A 19,045-nucleotide genomic window follows, 5' to 3' on the forward strand; every position below is an offset into this window, starting at 1 on the left:
TATGCATGCAGTGGAAGAAACCCTTGTATTCTTGCAGCTCAACAAAATCCATCGAACAAGTCCATCAAACCCTTCTACTGCTTTAAAATTTGTGCCACTGGACGTCCCTTTCCTCATCAAGTCTGGGAGCTCAAATGGTTTCCATCTAAACCTGTTTTTCCTTTCTTTCTAGCACACAGAAGAGCATTATAGGTTATCTTTTCTGCCTTCTGTTGTGCTGTAAAGTTTGTGAATTGGTTTAATGTTCTGATTAAAATCAAGTCTTTTCATTCTTTTCTTTCTCAACTAATGTATAGTAACCTGCTCAAGCTGCATCCCATCTGTTCCCATTCAGTCTGCAGTGATTAGTGATTGATTTTTATTAAAAAGGGCCACAAAAAATATAAATGAGTTTCTTTGTTCTGTGGATTTAGTTTACGTACCTAAAAGACCAAGTACTGACCGCATAATCAATTCCATCCTTTTTTGTCTCTGATTTTTTTTCTGATTTTCTCAGAATACTTTCTGTTAGCACACCAAATAGCACTGCAGTATCTACTTTGTGCTACTTCTCTCATTCTCTTCCCTGGGGACCTATGCTGTGAAGTAGCTGTTCCCTAGTTATAAAAATCTTACAAATCCACGAGCCAGCTAAGTGTAGCTAAGCTTATAATTAATGAGACATAGTAAAAGCATAGCACCTAGTTTCTTCTGGAATCTGGATTTCTAGGACTGTGATTTTTTATCACATGAATTACTGATTCAAACATCAGACTTGGATATCTAACTTTTACAGTTAGTCAGCATTTTCTGAAAGTAAATAGTTAGATTTCCTTAATCCATGTTATGTTATTATTCCAAATTGTGGATGGCATGAATTTATCCATTTTCTTAAATTAACATTTTTCTTCAGATAGTTTTGATTTCTTCTGCTGTTTGATGTCTATGTGTACACCAAATACAAATGTGCATCTCTTAAAATTGCTATTTATCTCCTTTGTCAGTGTTGGAAGTTGAGAAGTAGAGGTGAAATTCTCTTTGTGCCCCAAGAGGAAGATTCAGATTACTGAAATTACTTTGTGGGCTTTAGTTGCTAGACTCTATCAGATGCAAGGTCCATTTGGAGCTGCTTACTGCAATTCAAGCCCTGCCTCTCACCCCCAGTATGTGGGTTTTAAACCAGAGCCATTTCTTTAGGACATCACCATTACTGGAAGCTCTGTTCTGTACAAGACACTCTTAATTTAGCAGAAGCCAAACACTGGGTGATATCTCAGCATGTGAGGAATGTGATGAGAAAACGGTTTGTTCTTCTGGTAGTCCCTTGCTTTCACATTACTTAGTTATTTTGATGGGCTTTCTCTTGGTTTTGAGAGAATTACAAGTTTGAGCTGCAGTGCTCAAACTGAAAGACTGGCTTAGGGAAATTGGACTTCACTTTTAATGTGGTTAAATGACATTGAAGTTTATGTGGGCTGTTTTAAACTTTATTCTCTGCATGTAAGGTGTAGGTTTTGTAAATCCAGTCAATAAAAATTAGAATTGTTGAAATATTTGTATCCTGTAGCTTCCAAAAATTAAGTTCTATGTTTTCTTATTCTGATAGATATATTTTCACCTCTTAATTCTTGCTGTACAACAGTTGGCAATTCATTTGGGGAACTGAAGACTATTCTTTTATAGGACTGACTACTGGGTTTTAAAAGATTTTGTGGGATTTGCTAAGAAGCATATAGAACAGTGTTTATCTTGACTTTAGGAATAGTTTAATTACTGCTTTGCTTTTTGAAAGATGCAAATATCTCTGTCTCTTTATTGTGGGAAATAATCTTTCAGGGATTTTTTAATTACCTGCTCCTTAAATGGGTGTAATTGTTTTTGAGCGCTGCATCTTGCAGAACTTGTAAACAAGTGATGGTGAGCATTTTATTCAGACATTACTTAATTGACAGCTGAGTACAAGAAGCCACTTTCAGCTCAAGAATCCCTCATCCACACTGTTCTCTGTTGTTACAGTTTTATAGCTCTGAAACTGCACACCAACAATACTGTAACTTTCTGTCTGATGAAATGGCATCACAGTCTCATTAATAGATTAAAACCCCCTCATATTTAGCTATTAGTTTATTATTAACATGGGTTTGTATTATCAACAGAACTTGTATTTTTCCTTAGTAGAATATTACCAATGTAGTTTACATTTTTTCCTTAGTAGAGATACATTGCTAGCTTTGTATACATTTAATATCTGCTAAGATTCTTGTAGATGGACGTGAAGCTCTAAATGGTTTCTTCAGAACCATTTCACTGAATTGAAAATATTTAGTGCCAACTGGAAAGTAGCTTTAAGGGCCTTGTTAAGTGTATTTGACTCAGGTGTGGGAACATCATCAAAGACAAAAGTGTACTCTCTCATGTCATATTTTGGTTTTAAATCAGCTTTAGCTTGTAGTATTGGTTTCTAACTTGCCACTTTTTGTTTTAAATTATGCATTTGTTTTAATATATGTTCTTGTTTTAGCAGGTAAAGAGACATAATTTAATATTTTAAAAAATGCATTAGTTACCTCTAAACTACATTAACTTAGTGTTGTTTAAAATCCATTTTGCATGACGCCTTTTCCATTAACCTTGTCTAGTTTATTAAAAAAAATCTTGTTTAACAAGCTTTTTTCTGAGAGCAAAATTAACCATCACCTAAAAATGAGGTAGCTTCTGGTGAATCTCTTTAGCTTTTGCTGTCTTTAAAAAGCTGTTACTTAGTGTAATGCAATAGTCATCGCTCAACTTGGCAGCAGCATCCAACCCCTTCTCATTATGTGCACTACATTGTGATTAATCCATTAGTTCCCCTCCTAGTGTTCAGCATATCCTGTCCAAATACATAACTGTTCCTGCCTCCAAAAGTGCTTAAGCTTTTCAGCTGACTGAGCTTGGAGATGTTCTTTATGCAGTGTCTGAGTTCATGTAAAAATGTCACAGATACTTGGTAAAACGTTCTGTGGAAGGACACGGGGCAGAGGGGGACGCACCAGCAGGGTCAGGAAATGCAAAGCTGAGATGGACACTCCTCCTTAACTTGGTGTTTCCTGGCTGTTGTTGCCTTGCATCAGAACCATAGCTTTGAGTTAAATATAACCTTGTTTATCAATCAATTCTTCAGACACTGCCTCAGGGTATTTGTGGCAATACTTTAATATAGTAGTATCAGTGATGAACAGGTTGGAATTGCACAGTGTAAATGTGAGGTCAGGGGCTGTCACAGAGACATTCCCTGTCTCTTCTGCAATTCTCCACCTCCTCTTCATTACTGCTATACCAGAGCTTTCTTACAAGTGAAGTAATCTGGAAAGACAGCAGGAGCAGCTCTGTGCTTCACGCCGGCTTCCCTCACACACAGAGCAGCATGTGGCTGCTCGCAGAGCAGCTGACCTGGTGAGGCGTCCTCTCATGTAGTTTACTTTCCACAGTCTGGTAACAAAATAAAGCTAGTAAACTAAACTGCATGCAAATATGCTTAAAGTTGTGTGCTGGCTTTTTCTTAATGTGAAGTGGGCAATCAGTATAATTGCTTTCCTGAAGAAATTTAGGAAATTGTAGTTCAGCCTTTTGGTATCTTTGCACTTACCTAACTGTCTCTGCCTGCCTGAGCTGTTTTTAAAGGCTGTTCAACCTATCAATTCAGAGTTGTAGAATGAATAACTACTATTTGTATAACTATTGCATAAAGCCTTGGAAGGCTTTAGAGAAAGAGGTGTCATTTGTATTTGAGTTCTACCACAAGGTTACTATGAAATTCCTTGCTCTTCAGAGAAGACTGCATAAGATGTGAAGCATAAGAGTAGCATGTAAGCCGGAGCAATAAACAAATGGAATGAAATGCAACAGTACTTACCCCTGCTTTATATCAGCCATACATGCTTCTCCAACATACAGAACATTAGCTTTGGGGAAGAGTGATCAATACAGAGCAAATTAGACTGCAATTCTGGAGTTAGAACCTTGCATTTCCCAGGACCCTGTGCAGTATTTTACTTGTTTAACCACCATGTCTGCTGCCAAGTTTGGTTTATAACCTAACCAAAAGGGACTAAACAAGGGAGAGTGAAAATAAAGTAACCACTTTGCATGAAATTGGGGCTGAGGTTTTCTTCTTTCCACCAATTTCAGGGCAGTAGCTTGTTAGAATTCTGTGTGTGCCCTTTGATCTGCATTTTCATAGGATTATTTTCACATTTGCCTGTCGCACCTTCTCATGGATAACTCTTAAAACCCCTTCCTTTCCCTCCAAACCCTATTCTTGTGTGTGCTTGTTGGTTTGAAACCCTGGGACATTTTAGCTACCTACAGTAATAGCGCTCGACTTGTCCCCCCTGTTCCTCCAGGAAAGGAAGTTCTTCAAAGGCTTCTTTGGAAAAGTAAGTTTAATGCCTTATTTGTGCTTGCACTATAAGGAGTTACATCCCTGGTATAGCACTGCCATAAAATCAGGGTGTTGAGAGTGCCTTAATCCATTCCAGAATATTTGCTTCTTAAACAGGCTTGGAAATATTTTGATCAAAGAATGTGGTTTCAAAAGTAACCTGAAACAAAAACTTAAATATCTGTGGACTGTATCAGAAATCCAGTGTTCCGAAGTGATTTGGCATTCCTCAAAAAAAAATTAAAATTTTAACCCTTAAACTTGTGCCAACCTACATCACTTGGGCAAATACCTACAGAACAGTTGAGATCTGTGCTGTGGAAGTGCTTCATGCCCAGCTGCCTGGCAGCATGAATTGACACCCAAAAGTTAGCACTGGGAGAAAGCAGTGTGCCATCTCTTAAACCTTCCTTTTTTGAGCACAGTCCCAATTCAAAGGCATGTGAAGATGAGATCAGGTGTTTACTTACTATGTTTTCCTAATTTCAGCTCAGTCTCCAGTTTCTGTCATTGTTCTTGTTTTCACAAGGACAGTGTCTTAGATAAGAAGAAAGCAGCTCTGTCCTTATTCAGAATGTGCTGCACTGGTGGCTGGGTGGTTTTGTTCCCACTACCTACATTTCTGCAAGGCAGAAAGATCACACTCTTTTTTACCTCTCATCTGTTTCCTACCTCTGTGTTTAAAATTCCTGTAAAACCTTTTAATCCAGCTTTCATATGGAGTTAATCTAAGATAATGGCTTCTGAAGTATCTTGCTATAAAATGAAACTTTGCTTAAATAGAAATGAACAGGTTTGTAATGTTCATACACATGCTGAAGTCTTTTAAAGCAGATTATTCTCTGGTCATGAATTGGTTTGGGCTTTACTTGGGGAGTGAGTAAGGTTTTTTCAGCTGATCCTTTTTCACCATTCACTCAGATAGTGATAGATGTCACACAGGAACATCTGTTTCTCCAGTTCTGGTGTCTTCCTGTGATGTAGGAGAGCACACATCTAAAGTATAGTGGTGGTGGTGAGGGGCTAAAATACAGAAGATGACAGATCTGTCACATTAATGAGAACAGTCCTGTGTGCAAATCAAATCCTAGAGCTGGAATCTGGAAAGACCAAACCCAAAGTGCTAAATTGGAAACAAACAGAGAGCCCCCACCTCAACCTGATTAGATATGTTAGTTTTCTCTCTGCTTGTTGGTACTAACTTACATTAGGGTACACAAGAAAACAAGGATGTAAAAGGAAAGGTATTTGCATAGCACTTAGGTAAAATCTTTATTTGACTTTTTAAATTATTAAATATGCCATCTTCCCTATTACATCTTGGTTGATATTTAATGATGTCTGGTACTTCATCACAGCATTTTAGATTTCCTTTCCCTTGTATTATGATATTCTGACAAAGAAGGACCTATTTCTACTTCAGCCTGTGAATTTCATTAATTAGCACTGAAACCACTTAAATCCATAGTGTTTAGATATCCCCACAGTAGCAGTGTGGCAGTACCTTTATTACAGCTTTGGCCTACAACAGGAGCCCATATCTAGGGAAATCTGCAGAAAAAGGGACAGCTGTTCTCTTATTAATAATTGAGAAATACTAATAACTCTAATATCTTTTGGCTGTCTCATCTATAATTTCTCCCCAAGTGCCTTGCATTGGGATTAATATAATATTCCAAACTGCTGAGCTATTCAAAACACACCAGCAGCTTTCAGAAAGTCAGTCTAGACTGACTTTCCCTGTCCATATTTTTGTCTGCCACTTTCCCTGTCCATATTTTTCTCCTTGTACAATGTAAATACGATGGATTTGTTTCTGGAAATGTTCAAGTGGTTAGTATTGAAAATGCTTTTTTAGAATTTTAAATAAAAATGAGATGCCTGTTGATTGCTCCAGGATAGGCTTTTGTGCTTATTAAATAAGCTGCCTTTTTAGGCAGCTCCTTTTAAAACTCAAACTTTTCTGTTGGAAATGAGTAGTAGTACAGATTTAATGATCTTTGTCATGTTTTGCCTCCATGGAGCGTGTGTATGTCTCATCACGCAATGTTTTATACAGAGTCTCAAATGAAGATTTTTCTTTATATATACCTCAGGCTCCAGATATATCTTAGAGCTGTGTCCAAGTCCCAGGACAGGATAAAATATAATAGGCAGAAAAACTAGAAACAAAGTTAAAGTATTTAAAAAATGCATTATTGGGCAACTTCTGTTCTGGCAACCTTAATACTTTTTTTCCACGTTACAATAGATCAAGGTATCAAAGCAATTACTTTTTGCTGGGTTGATTCCCATCTCTAGGGCACTGCCAGTTTGTCAGTGGGGTTTCTGTCGTGCCTGGCCTGCCATGGACCTGCTTTGTTCTCCAGCCTCATTGTGTGTTAGGATAAGTGCCCACCTGCCCTCCTGGAGACCTCTGAGGACTCTGACATGAGTCCAGATAATGGCTCTCGTGCTGGAGCAGATAACTGACCCTCCCAGAAGGGCTGAGCAGTGACGTTTCTAGGAGTGCTGACTCAGCACTGGCAAATCAGGCTCCCAGGAGTCGAAGCCACATGTGGCTCTCCTCAGGCAGTGCTGTCATCTAAACGCTGTAGAATATAAAGACAAGTTACAGATCTGGATGTCTAGATGAGTCCCTTGGTAGCAACATTTCAGAGCATCCTGTTCCAGTGGATATTGGCCACTTGCTTTAAACAGTTCTGTTTGGAGTTGCTTGTACCTCCCAGCATTTGTTACACAAGCTGTGATCCTGTGTTGGAGTTCACTTCCCATGCAGTATCTTGCAGCTGCTCTGATCTTTGTCCAGTATGTGCCAATAGTGCAGATGCTCCTATCTGCTCTGTAATCACAGTTTACTTGGCATATCCCGCCCAGAATGGAGTAGTACTTTGATTTGTATGTCCAGTAGGAACTGGATTGGAGGAGTATGTTCCTTTATACATCACTGGTAGGCACAGATAAGCTGAGAATTCAGAAAATGTAAAAATCGTTCATTGTCCAGCAGTAGTAGCAGTGGGTTTGGGGTATAGATTCTAAGGATAAGCCCTTTCAAAGCCCTGCATCCACCATAAATATAGAACAAGGAATTGGGAGATTAAAGTGAGTTTGCTACACTAAGAAAAAAAAGAAAACTCTTTGGTTATCTTGCATGTGGAACCTGATGTTTCAGTGGGAAAAGAGGGCATAGGAAACTCTTCAGCCTTCTCATTTTATTCTGAGAAACATGAAGTTCATGTGTTAACTATTTCTAAATCCTCATTTGGTAAAATAGCAAGTGAGGAGTAGCTCTGCTGAAGATCAGCATTGCTTTATGAAGTACCCAGCTCAGTTAAACTTGGCTTTAATACAAACTCCAGGAATTGTCCACAGTTTCTGTAGGGACGACAAGGTTTTTAGTGTTTGCTGGGGAAAGATGTGTATCTCTTAATTTAATGATGGCAGGCTAAACAAAACAGTTACCTGCAGGCATTATCTTCTCTTCATTGTTTGTATTTGCTTGAAATAAAGATTTTTAAGACTTATGGCTTACAAACAACCAATACTCTTTTTAAAACAGTTCAAGGAGAACAGACCATTTGTTTTGGAATTAATAGGGACTTTCAGGCTGTGGAAGCTAGTTGAGCATTGAAAATACAACTATATTTTGTGGGTATTGATACTGCCTTTTAAAACAAAATATTAGAAGTGCCTTTTATATGCTGCAATATTTTCTAACAGATATGATGGTAAATTCAAGTTTATCTTCTGTTATGAATTGCACTCTTTCTGTTAGGCATTCCAGAATCTAAATTAAACATTCTCGGGGGTATCCAACAAGCTGGATGGTCATTTAGAAACTTGCTTCTGCAAGCACTTCTTTGTAGCTTGCTTTCATGCTGTGCTTATTTTCTCTCTTTTTTTCTTTAAATGCTCTTCTGTGCAAGTCAGTGCCATTCTCTGTTCCTACCAAGCTTTTTGAAAATGCTCAGGATGATCATTGCTGCTTCCGAAACTGGGACAGATAGTTCCTCCCCAAAAAACAAACACAAGTTCTGCCGTTCTGCCAGCACCTTTTTGTTCACACTTGCTGCTTTCTCTGAGAATGAAACCAATGTGATATAATTGGAGAGTTTTCACTCCAAGATATTTCATTCTTACAGTGTTAAAATTGGTATTGCAGACTTGGAACATGCAGTAGCTTGTGCCAGAATGTATTCTTGTTCCATTATTGCTGTAAGAATATAAAGTTACACATCTGCAATGAACTATTAAAAAAAATTATAAAATAGTTTCAATTCTAGTTTGAAACCACTAGCTGAAACCCCTTCATCTTCTCTCACCCCCTCCATTGCTTTCTTCACTCCCTGCAGTGATTTTATGGTGGGTGCCATTAGCAGCCACAAACCGTGTAAACCCAGTACTTCAAAACACATAAAGAGAGTATTTTGATAACTGGCTAAAGTAGGGGGATTGTGAATTAAAGTGACAGGCTAAAAGAAACTGTATTAGTTTTCTAGTCGTAGTTCTCTGTAACAACCAGTAAAATTACGTTGACCTATTTTCTTTTCAATGAATTAGCTTCAGAAGAATATTGTGTTTGTACTGTTTTCTGTAACTTTCCCTTGAAAAGTAAACAGCCTGGAAAGGATCTGTAGTTTAAATGTCTCCTGAAGCCTTCCTGTGTTTCCCACTTTTACTCAGCCTCAGCTTGCGGCAGCTGAAAGTTCCCACAGTCAGGTTTTGGATAGGAGCCAGACCGCTCTCCACTGCGCCCGCCTGCCACACACCACTGCTTTTCCAGATACACACCCAAGGGTTAAGAAATCCTATTTTTATACCTCTCTCCCAAGATAAGACGTTTAGGTCTTAATAAATTAGTGAAACGTATTTGGTTGATTGATCTTAGCATTAAGCTTATCAGCTTAATAAGCTACACAGTAACTGATGATTTTGGGGTGCTTTTAACACTGGTTTAAGGTGATGCCATGATTCTGCCGTGGGACTGTTGGGGCAGAGGGTAGGGCTGGTGGAAATATCAGGTAAGAATTTTCCTATATTTAAACTTGTGCTGAAGAAGCTACCTGTGGTGTAACTCCTTATGAATGAGTGTTTTCTGACTCTAGTGGAATTCTTCACCCACTCGGTCAGTCTTGAATTCTTTACTGTCAGTGGATGTACACCTTATTTTTGCCTCACCTGTCCTGTGCCCTCTCCCCATCCCCACGACGTGCTGTTTCTGAAATACTGGCTTTGGCTTGGTTCTCTTAATGTTTTGCAACTTGGATTGAGCTTTGGGCACCCTACTGACTATGGACTTCATCTACACTTAATGTTATAGTTCTTGGAGAGGGGAAACGGGAGGCAATTGGCTGTTGGCATAAAACTGTTTTGTTTTCTTTTCTTTTCTTTCCTTTTTTTTTTTTCTTTTCTTGAAAGTCTGGGAAGAAAGCCGTCAAAGCAGTCCTGTGGGTTTCAGCGGATGGACTCCGAGTTGTAGATGAGAAAACAAAGGTTAGATTTCCCTGGGCAAAAGTTTAAATCTCTCTATAATAATGTATGTGCTATACCTTTAAACGGACAGCAATCTTTGTTAGTGCAAATGTTGGTATTTGAAAGGAAGACTGAAGTGTGTAGTTCAGTTTAATAATTTCTTGTTTTGTAAATATATGTATACCTGCTAATTTTTTTCCCAGTTAATTCCACAATACTCTCAAGACACATTTTGTGAAATGTAGCAGGTGTAGCACAAACTTGAAATATTTTTTGTTGCATTTACTGCAACAAGCATTGGTTTTCCTGATAAGTTCTGTTGGCAGTGAACTTGAAGAGTCCCCGGACTTCGTTCTGCACCACTGCAAAAGGTTGCAATAGCAATGCATAAGCAAGCTCTCATATATATTTTAATCAATATAATTTTCAGTGCATCCAAATCCTAGAATGGATCTGAATGAACAAGAGCTTCCAAAAATGCAATGAAGAGAGTAACTTAAATAAGGGAGATTGTAGTTTCAGACTCAAACCAAATAGTAACTGCATATATCAAATTTAATAATCTTTAATATTGAAAATGTTGTTCTGAAGTGGAAAACTAATATATTTGTGGCATGATTCTAGATTGTTTTACATTTTTATTGTGAAATTACAATTTTTTATTTTGAATTAGCACGTGGTGAGCCACCAGGCACATGTGTCCAAGTAAGAGCAAATGATTCTTGGCTTTATGTAGATGTAGACAATCAGAAATAAGAGCTTTAAGCTTACAAGTGCACCAGAATTTTAAAAGATGGCATGGCTATGAGAACAGTTTTAACTCTTGTCAGTCTGAAATAGTTTGTTTTATGTTCATATCAATTGACACTTACTTTGGTCAACCTAAAAGATGATTTCTCCAAGCCAACACTGACAAACAGATGTAATTCATATCCCTCTGGAGTGCAACTGCCTGTCAGATATCTGCTTGTGGTTAGACTTCTCCAGGGCTGATGCAGTGGTATGGCTCATCAGAGCTAAAGTTGCTGTCTCTCAAGAATTCACTTTCTAATACAAACATATGATGTGAATGAATTCAGTCTACTGATTGCCTCATGTAAAAGTAATAATACATGTATTATTTTTAGAAATGTTGCTGCATATATATAATATTTTCAAATTGATTTTTAATAAGTTTTGCAGACTCTGGAGGTAATTAAAAGTATAGGATTTAAAAAGAAAATAAACTGTTGCCTCCTGGTGGTTGAATACATCAGCAGAGGTGCCAAGTACTAGTCACCAAGCAAATGAAATAATTTGGAAAAAAAATATTAAAAACCTAATTTTTAATGAGGGTGGCATAATCTTTAGCTGTACTATCTCCTTTTCAGAAACGCTTCTCCCATCTGTGGGATTAAATAGGGAGCGTTTGGTGCTACCAGTGCTGCTGGTGCTTTCTCTTGCATCCCTGCTTAGCTGACTGGGAGGGGAGTTTTGCTCTTTGTGTAGCAGCTGCAAGACTTTTCATTCTTGCAGACTTCGCCCCCAGTTTCAGCATTGTGTTTTAACCACAGTGAAGACTTTCTGGCAAGGCTATGGAGCTGCTATAAAAATGAAATAACATGTGCCTTCGTAGTCTAGAAGAGAGGTCATAGGAGTTCACTGGGTCCCTGAATTCTTCAGTGGTGTCTTAGCACGCCTCTCCCGAAGATGACTGGTGGAGAATGTCATCTCTTCTTTTTGTTTTGTACTGGGAACAGATTTTGAGTGACGACTGCTGACAAATAATTACAGCCACATCAGGTTATCCTCTTTTTAGTATAACTCATTTTTATGCAGTTACAGCTGACAATGACTTGTTCAAGTGTTTGGCCATATTTCCTCACATTTCTTGTATGGTGGGGGGGGATTTTTTCCCTCTAGGATCTTATAGTTGATCAGACAATAGAGAAGGTTTCTTTCTGCGCACCAGACAGGAACTTTGACCGGGCGTTCTCATACATCTGCCGAGATGGCACAACAAGGCGCTGGATCTGCCACTGCTTTATGGCTGTGAAGGACACGGTGAGTTCAGGATGGTCTATGGCCAGCTCTCCCAGCTCTTAGCTAGAAGTAAAAGGCAGAAAATGTGACTACCTGGAATAGTGCAGTATGTTGTGACTCCACCTGAGATATTACTTAGTCCTTGTAAATTATTTTAATTCTAATTCCCTGCATCTGAAATATTTGTCATCCTTCTGTCATGCCATCTTATGGAGGGAGATGCTGCTCAGCCTGTGTGTAAAAGGAGTACAGTCAGCCTCAAATAATCTCCAGCAGAAGGGAACTACTCTTCTAAGAATAGACAGAAAATTTTCTCATTTCAAAATGTTTACAGCCAAAAACTGAAACAGCAATGACAGTTTTTTCCAGGATAAAATCATAGTGAGTAAATACAGACTGGTTGTGAATGCAGTGTCTTGTACATGAGTGTTATCTTGAATGAAAAGTCATCTGAATGTTAAGAGATGGTGCTAAACTGAATTAAATTAGCATTCTATTTGCTTCTGAGTGACAACAATATTTTGAGTAGGTTTAAAATCAGTTTCTTGCTGTGTAGACTTAGGTAAGTTATTTAACTCCCTGATCTAACCTTTTCTTCTCTCTGCTGTTTGTTGAATCCTGCCTATATTGTACAAAGTGCTTGAAACCTCATGCAAATTCACTGTGTGAACTCCCCAGAGCTGCATATTCAGAGCAATGGTGCTTGATGATTTAGACATCTTTCTTTAGACAATGAAGTCAGAAATTCCCAGTAAAACTTACATTAGAGCTGGAACATTTCTGTTTTCATCTGTGAATAACAGGTCAATTCACTTATTGATGATGATAGATGAGTTGAGCTACTGGTAGCAATAGTGCCTCTGATTCAGCTGCAGCAGCTGTATCAGCTGGGTTGCTGGATTTTTCAGACTTAAATTTCCTTTTTACAGTTATTGGATACTGGATTCTTTTGACCTGGTGAATAATGGAAGTGCTTTTCATTAGGCACTCCTAACTCTAACGTGTGCACTTGGTCAGGACCATTAAGAGGTGTGAGAAGTCACCACTGTACTTTTAACTTTCACAGGTGCACACAAGAGTAGAGTCTTCCTGAGCCCTCTGTAAACTTTCTCCAAGAATAGCACTTACCTGTGCTTTAGGACTTACACCTTAAGACAGCGTCATGAGAGTTCCTGTGTGCACAGATGTATCTAGAGGCAAGGGATTGGTGCCGGCACATGCAAGCACGTTATTGCTCTGGCATCTTAGTTGCAGTTGAACTAAACAGATCGTGCAACAATCTCATTCATTCTTGGGTGGCCTTCTTGAACATGGCTTGTGCATTAGTAGCTGGGAGTCTTTGTGTACCAGGTTTAAGGCTGAAATACAATTAAAATCGTTTTCTTTAAAGGCTTCATTAGGTTTGTTCTGTAAAGGCAGGTTTCAGTTTGTGATGCTTGAAGCACATGTGTGTTTCTGTTCAGTCACTGTGATGCAATGCTGTCTTGTGCAGGGGGAAAGGTTGAGTCACGCCGTGGGCTGTGCATTTGCAGCGTGCCTGGAGCGAAAGCAGAAGCGAGAGAAGGAGTGTGGAGTGACTGCCACCTTTGATGCCAGCAGAACCACATTCACTAGAGAGGGGTCATTCAGGGTCACTACAGCTACTGAACAAGCAGAGAGAGAGGAAATTATGAGACAGATGCCGGATGCTAAAGGTACGGGATGCAATTTAAACAATCATCTGCAGTGAGCAGAGCCAGCACTGAGGCCTCTGCGAGGATTGAAGCTGAGCAGTGTCCTTACAGCATTCCGTCTCTTGAACCTTAATATGTTCTAATCATATTCCCAGACCCTTGTCAGTTCACAAGATGGAAAATGCTCCCAAATTCACTCCGTATTTTCCCATGTCTTCTAGAAAAGGTGCAGATGGCTTCATATGTGAAAGCTGCTTCTGCTTTTTTTTGTCAGGCTGCTTTATGGCAGAGAACACAGTAGGTACCATACTAAAAGTCCTTATTAGAAAATTGTTAAAAAACTACAAGAAGCTTGCCGGACATAAGTAATCATTTCTGCAGTCTAATCCTTGTGGTAAATTAACCAAAAATGATATGCATTTTGCTTAGAAAAGAATGTATTAGTATCTTAATTTTTAAAGTAGGTTACAGAGTGTATGTATACAGCTGTACTGCATGAGGGAAGAACAGATCAATTAGAGTGCTTTCCTAAAAAAATCCAGAATATCCACTCCCTCCCCATAAAACACACAGGTGTTGGACTATTAATTACATTCAAAATTAGTGACTAACTGATTTGAGAGGATATTAAGTGTTCTGAAATTAGGTGAAAGTAGAACTTCTTACTCAAGTTTTATTACAAAGCCTGGAGTTCTACATCTAACAAAAAATAAAGTATTATAAATACTGTTTATAACCCGCTTCACAGTAAAGTCAGAATTTTGTTTCAGAGGATTTCACAGCAAGTTTTATGCTGCCTCTTGATTGTAAAACTTTAATCTTCGTTTTCATCATCCATCTGCTTGTTTCCATACATTAGTTTCAGAATGTGCTAAATGAAGCTTAAACACAAGGCCTTTGTTACTTGAGGGCATGAGTCAAAGTCTTGACTCAATGAAGGTGTGTGAAATCCTTTCCAAGAAAGACTGATTAGAAAAGTTTCACTTGAATGAGCAGCTGCAACTCATGGGTACTGAAGCTTACAAGACAACATAATTAGTTCCTCCTACCGTTCCAGCTCCTCAGAAATCTCTGGTTTGACTCCTCTCTTTACCAGACTTTTAGTTATTCTGCTGATGTGTCAAAACAAAAAGTCTTTGCTTTTTCTAAAATATTTGGAAAACAGCATAGGTAAAATGAGAGTTCATACCAGGATAGATTTCCTTTTGTCCTTCTGTGTTGATGGAGCTGTGTTTGTTGCCCCCAAAGCCAATTCATTTATGAGTGAGAAAGAGTTTTCCTAGAGGTGGAAAAATCTCCCCATTGCAATTCTAATCATAAGTGTCATGATTTAAACAAATCTTAATCCTACATTTCTGCCATTAGGCCTGTCTGACAGGAGCATTGTGGTGCTGTGCAAAGCCTTGCGAAATGAAGCAGCTGACCTTAAGTTGGAGGAGCTTCCACTGCAACTAAGTCATGATTAACTAGTAACATTGCAGCTAAATTCAGTACAGGAGTGACACAGGAACTCCTTGCAAATGTGTTTGGTCTTAGGAAGGCCTGTCAGCTCAGAGGCTGAATCTGCAGTGCGGCACATTCCCCTCTACCTGTGATGTATTTCCTGGAGGAGCTGAGAGGTGCAGCCCAGCCTGTTGAGTGCTGCTGCTACCTTTGGCCTGCTAAAGCTTGTACAGTGTGTTTGGCTACTGCTGCTAATTCTGCAGGGCTGGGAGGGTGGTTTTTAAAAGAGGGTCCTGGAGCTGCGTTCTGTTCCCTGGTGCTGCTAAGTTGTACTGCTCTGTCACTTAATACAGTTGGTGGTAATATTTTGTCCATGGTTCTGTGTGAGACAAAGTAAAGCTCTCAAATACACAGTATATTTTTCAGTCTTAACCATAAGTGAATTGCAAGTATTTCTGGAGCTGGGATCTCAGGAGCATCTAGAAAGAATACAGATGTAAAGCCATTCTTTCTAGGGAGTGGCTTGCCTTAGAAAGCTGTGGGGCTTTGGTATGTGTCAGGTGATGTGGTGAAGACAGTGGAAGTATACAGAAATTGTGTTTCTGCTGTGCTATTAGAAACTAATTTGCAAGAGTACTAGTTATGCAAATTCCTGCCATTTCTCTTTTCAAAACAAATGGGTGTACAGGTAGGCAGCTGAACAGTACTTTGCTTTACTCTTCTAACCTCACCCTCTTTCCTCCAGCAGTTGAAACAGAAGTGAAAACAGTCGCACCAGGTGCTGCATCAAACAATACTGCCCCCTCTTCTGGCTCACCGACCTCTCCTACTGCTGAAGTCGCTGCCTCTGTGGATAAAGAAACGAGCAACCCCCACGCTATCCCGCGGCGGCACGCCCCTATAGAGCAGCTTGCCAGGCAAGGCTCTTTCAGGGGCTTCCCCGCCCTGAGCCAAAAGATGTCTCCTTTTAAACGCCAGTTGTCTTTGCGAATAAATGAGCTGCCTTCAACGGTGCAAAGGAAGACTGATTTCCCCATGAAAAACTCAGGTAAAACTAAATGGTTCCAGTGAAACATTGCCTTAAATCATCTCTTCCTTTTTTCTTTCTCTGTGGTTTCAAGTAACTCCTTATTTTCTAGTAAATCCTTCTTCCTGCCTCATGTTGATCATTTATCATGAACAAACATCACCATGTCAGAAAATTTCTGCTTTGGGAATAGGCAAGAATTTCAAATGTGGGGTTCACATGCAGAAAACAGTTCTAATTGCTATCTGAAGTACTGGAGCACAGCTTGAAGTGTTCCAGGAATGGGTGTTGGTGAATTAGTAGGTTTGGCTCTTCCCTCTGAGTCACTGAACCAGTTCTTCCACTTACTGTCAGGGCATCCTGAGACAAAAATCCCTTCAAGGCATTAACCACTTGTCTTGGGATCATGTGATGCTCTTCTGTAGTCTGTCCTTCTGTCTGTCTGAATTCTTTTTGAGAGCAATGAAATTGCTCTTCACATTTCATTAAGATAATCTACCTGTTTAGGTGGTACAGCTGGCTGTATCAGTATTACGTGGTACAGTTTTCACACGATAGTGGGGTTTTCTAAAAGTCATTCTAACATAAACTCCTGGGGTGCTCATTATGTTGCATAATGTCCTTGAGTTCTCTTAGCTAGGTGTTAGTTCCCTTAGCTAGGTGTTATCCTTCAGGCCAGCTGTACTCTCAGTTGGCAACAGAGCTGGTTTTAGGGTTCTAAGCTTTGAAGTAAAAATTAGTGTGGCAAAGACAAACCCAACAAAAATACTTAGTCTGACTTCTTTCATAATCCTTGTTTGTGACCTGTGCTTTAAGACCCGCACTGAGCCAATCAGTTTTACAGCAGTAGTGCACTGCTCAGTAGTGCTCAGTCACTGAGCACACCACAATCCCAATTTTTTATGATTCAGAACATTTCTGATGCATGTTCCCATATATGCCACTGCCAGTGCTGCTTACCGTCCCACTGCATGCACTGTGTTGGAATATCCCTCAAAGAATCAATTTTTGGGCATGCCTCCCCCTGAATTTCAGATTTGGTGCATGTTGTGTGCAGACATTTTATGTTTCTTACACTATTTTGTGCTTAATTATGCCTGCTCATGTCAGTTCTGTGCAATGACGGACTGATGATTGGTACTTTTGGAAAACACTGCCATTGGTAATAATGAGAACATCTGGTAAGCTGGCAGCTTTACTCCAGATGTTACATTATCCACATGATACTGATGCTTCATTTAAAACTGAGCATCCATTTTATCTGAGCATTCAGCTTTTGCTTTTATGATTCTAGCACAGGAACTGGGGATTTCAGCTACCACTGAACTGGAACAACCAACACTAACTCTAGACTGAACTTGCCACTGTGCATTGCTGTCAGTACATTTAAAGTTCATCAGTTACTGTACAAGTATGTTGTTGGAACACTTAAATCTATCATAAGTATTTTCATTTCACAGAATGCCAAATCTTAGAGCCAAACCTTTGAGAATTTTAGCACTTTAATACTGAAAGATTTAGATCTCTACTTAAACTGTGGAAAACCCTTTTTATTTTCTGATACCAGTATCCTTTAAATCTGGAACAGTGATCTCCTTGCCCTCTTGACTTAATCACAAAATACATTAATGTGGTGTTCTATTTCAGGCCAGATCTTCAACACTAATGTAAAAAAAAAAAGCTGTCATGCAAATCAGTAGCAAGAACGTGTAGGACATAAGGGAACTAATTATATTTCAGTTTCACATTGGTAGTTGTAAATTGTTTCTGTATCCTTTAAACTTTCAATTTAATGAATTCTGTTTACATTTTAGTCCCAGAGGTAGAAGGGGAAACAGACAGCATTAGTGCTCTGTGTTCTCAGATCACCAGTGCTTTCAGCACACCATCAGAAGATCCTTTCTCTTCGGCCCCCATGACAAAACCAGTGACAGTAGTTGCACCACAGTCTCCTGCCTTTCAAGGTTTGTGATTTCTTTGGGTGCTGGATGAGGCTTGAATGCACATAATGTTGCTTTCTAGTAACACATGGTCTTAATTTCTCGTGCAAGTCCTGTTACCAGTATTTTGGGTGAATGCATCCTGCTTTATTCATCTTGTCTGTTTAATTTTTCTGTGGTTTTGTTTTTAACAATAAGTTCATGCACCTACCACACAGTAGTTACCTCTAAAAGGAACTGGCTTTGAGGTAATGGCTATTTTATCATTCTGCCTCCTAAACTGCATAGGAGTGTGTCATAGGAACCAAATCTCACAAGGGAAGGGATTTTGTCCCCCCACAATTACTGTTTTTTACACAAATTCTTAGATAAGTTGTGGAAAAATGCCAGCTATAGAACTCATAGCAGCCACTGGTATTCATTTCACTGCTATGCTTTTATAGAAGTTGTATGAAAAAAGAACCTCTCCATGTTAAATGTAGTTATTGTTACTTTGTATCTACAAAGTGTTGTTCTTTTTAATCTAAAATTACTGTACAATAACTACTGGTGAGCCATATCTCTTCCTTATAGAAACAACAAATTTAACTTCAGTCAGTCATCAGAACTCAAGGCCTCCTAACGGACATCAAAATCCACCATCCCATGATTCTTTTAACAAGTGTTGGCTTGGTGAAATGAAATTTACTCTCTGTATTGGCTGTCAGTCCAGTTTGGCTAATTACATGAACTCCTGTCATGTGGAAGTGTCTAAAAGTGGATATGTGGATAGGTATGACCCGGCCCACTAATACTCTAGTCATGTGCATGCCTTGCATGAATTAATCGCACTGATGTTGTCTGCTCCCATTTTAGTTAATGGCACTGCCTCTGCCTTCTGTGTGCTTGCTGCTAAACCATCCCAAGCTGCTGTAGTGTCCACAGCTATGCCAGTTCGTGAAACCAATCCTTGGGCTCATGCTCCTGCTGCTAATACTGGAGCTGCGGCCGTGGTCGCTGGTAAGAGTGGAAGTAGATCCAGTGCTTTGCTATAAGAACTTGGATCAAAAGCATAATTGAGCCCCTG

General features: G+C 39.2%; 1 protein-coding gene across 15 annotated transcripts in view; it reads left to right on the top strand.

The window, feature by feature from the left end:
• The window catches only part of NUMB (NUMB endocytic adaptor protein), a 90,582-nt gene that overhangs the window by 68,647 nt on the left and 2,890 nt on the right, over positions 1-19,045 (top strand). For 5 of the 15 annotated variants that reach the window (XM_030949817.1, XM_030949816.1, XM_030949819.1 and 2 more), the window contains 7 exons: positions 4,320-4,397; positions 9,821-9,895; positions 11,777-11,917; positions 13,389-13,590; positions 15,758-16,060; positions 17,854-18,003; positions 18,835-18,978. In XM_030949817.1, coding sequence (XP_030805677.1) covers positions 4,320-4,397; positions 9,821-9,895; positions 11,777-11,917; positions 13,389-13,590; positions 15,758-16,060; positions 17,854-18,003; positions 18,835-18,978 — 1,093 coding nt within the window. The remainder of the gene's footprint in view (positions 1-4,319; positions 4,398-9,820; positions 9,896-11,776; positions 11,918-13,388; positions 13,591-15,757; positions 16,061-17,853; positions 18,004-18,834; positions 18,979-19,045) is intronic. The other 10 variants (XM_030949821.1, XM_030949822.1, XM_030949826.1 and 7 more) reach the window with 10 other exon arrangements.

The sequence above is a fragment of the Camarhynchus parvulus genome, chromosome 5 (genome assembly GCF_901933205.1).
Source record: "Camarhynchus parvulus chromosome 5, STF_HiC, whole genome shotgun sequence".
Classification (NCBI taxonomy): Eukaryota; Metazoa; Chordata; class Aves; order Passeriformes; family Thraupidae; genus Camarhynchus; species Camarhynchus parvulus.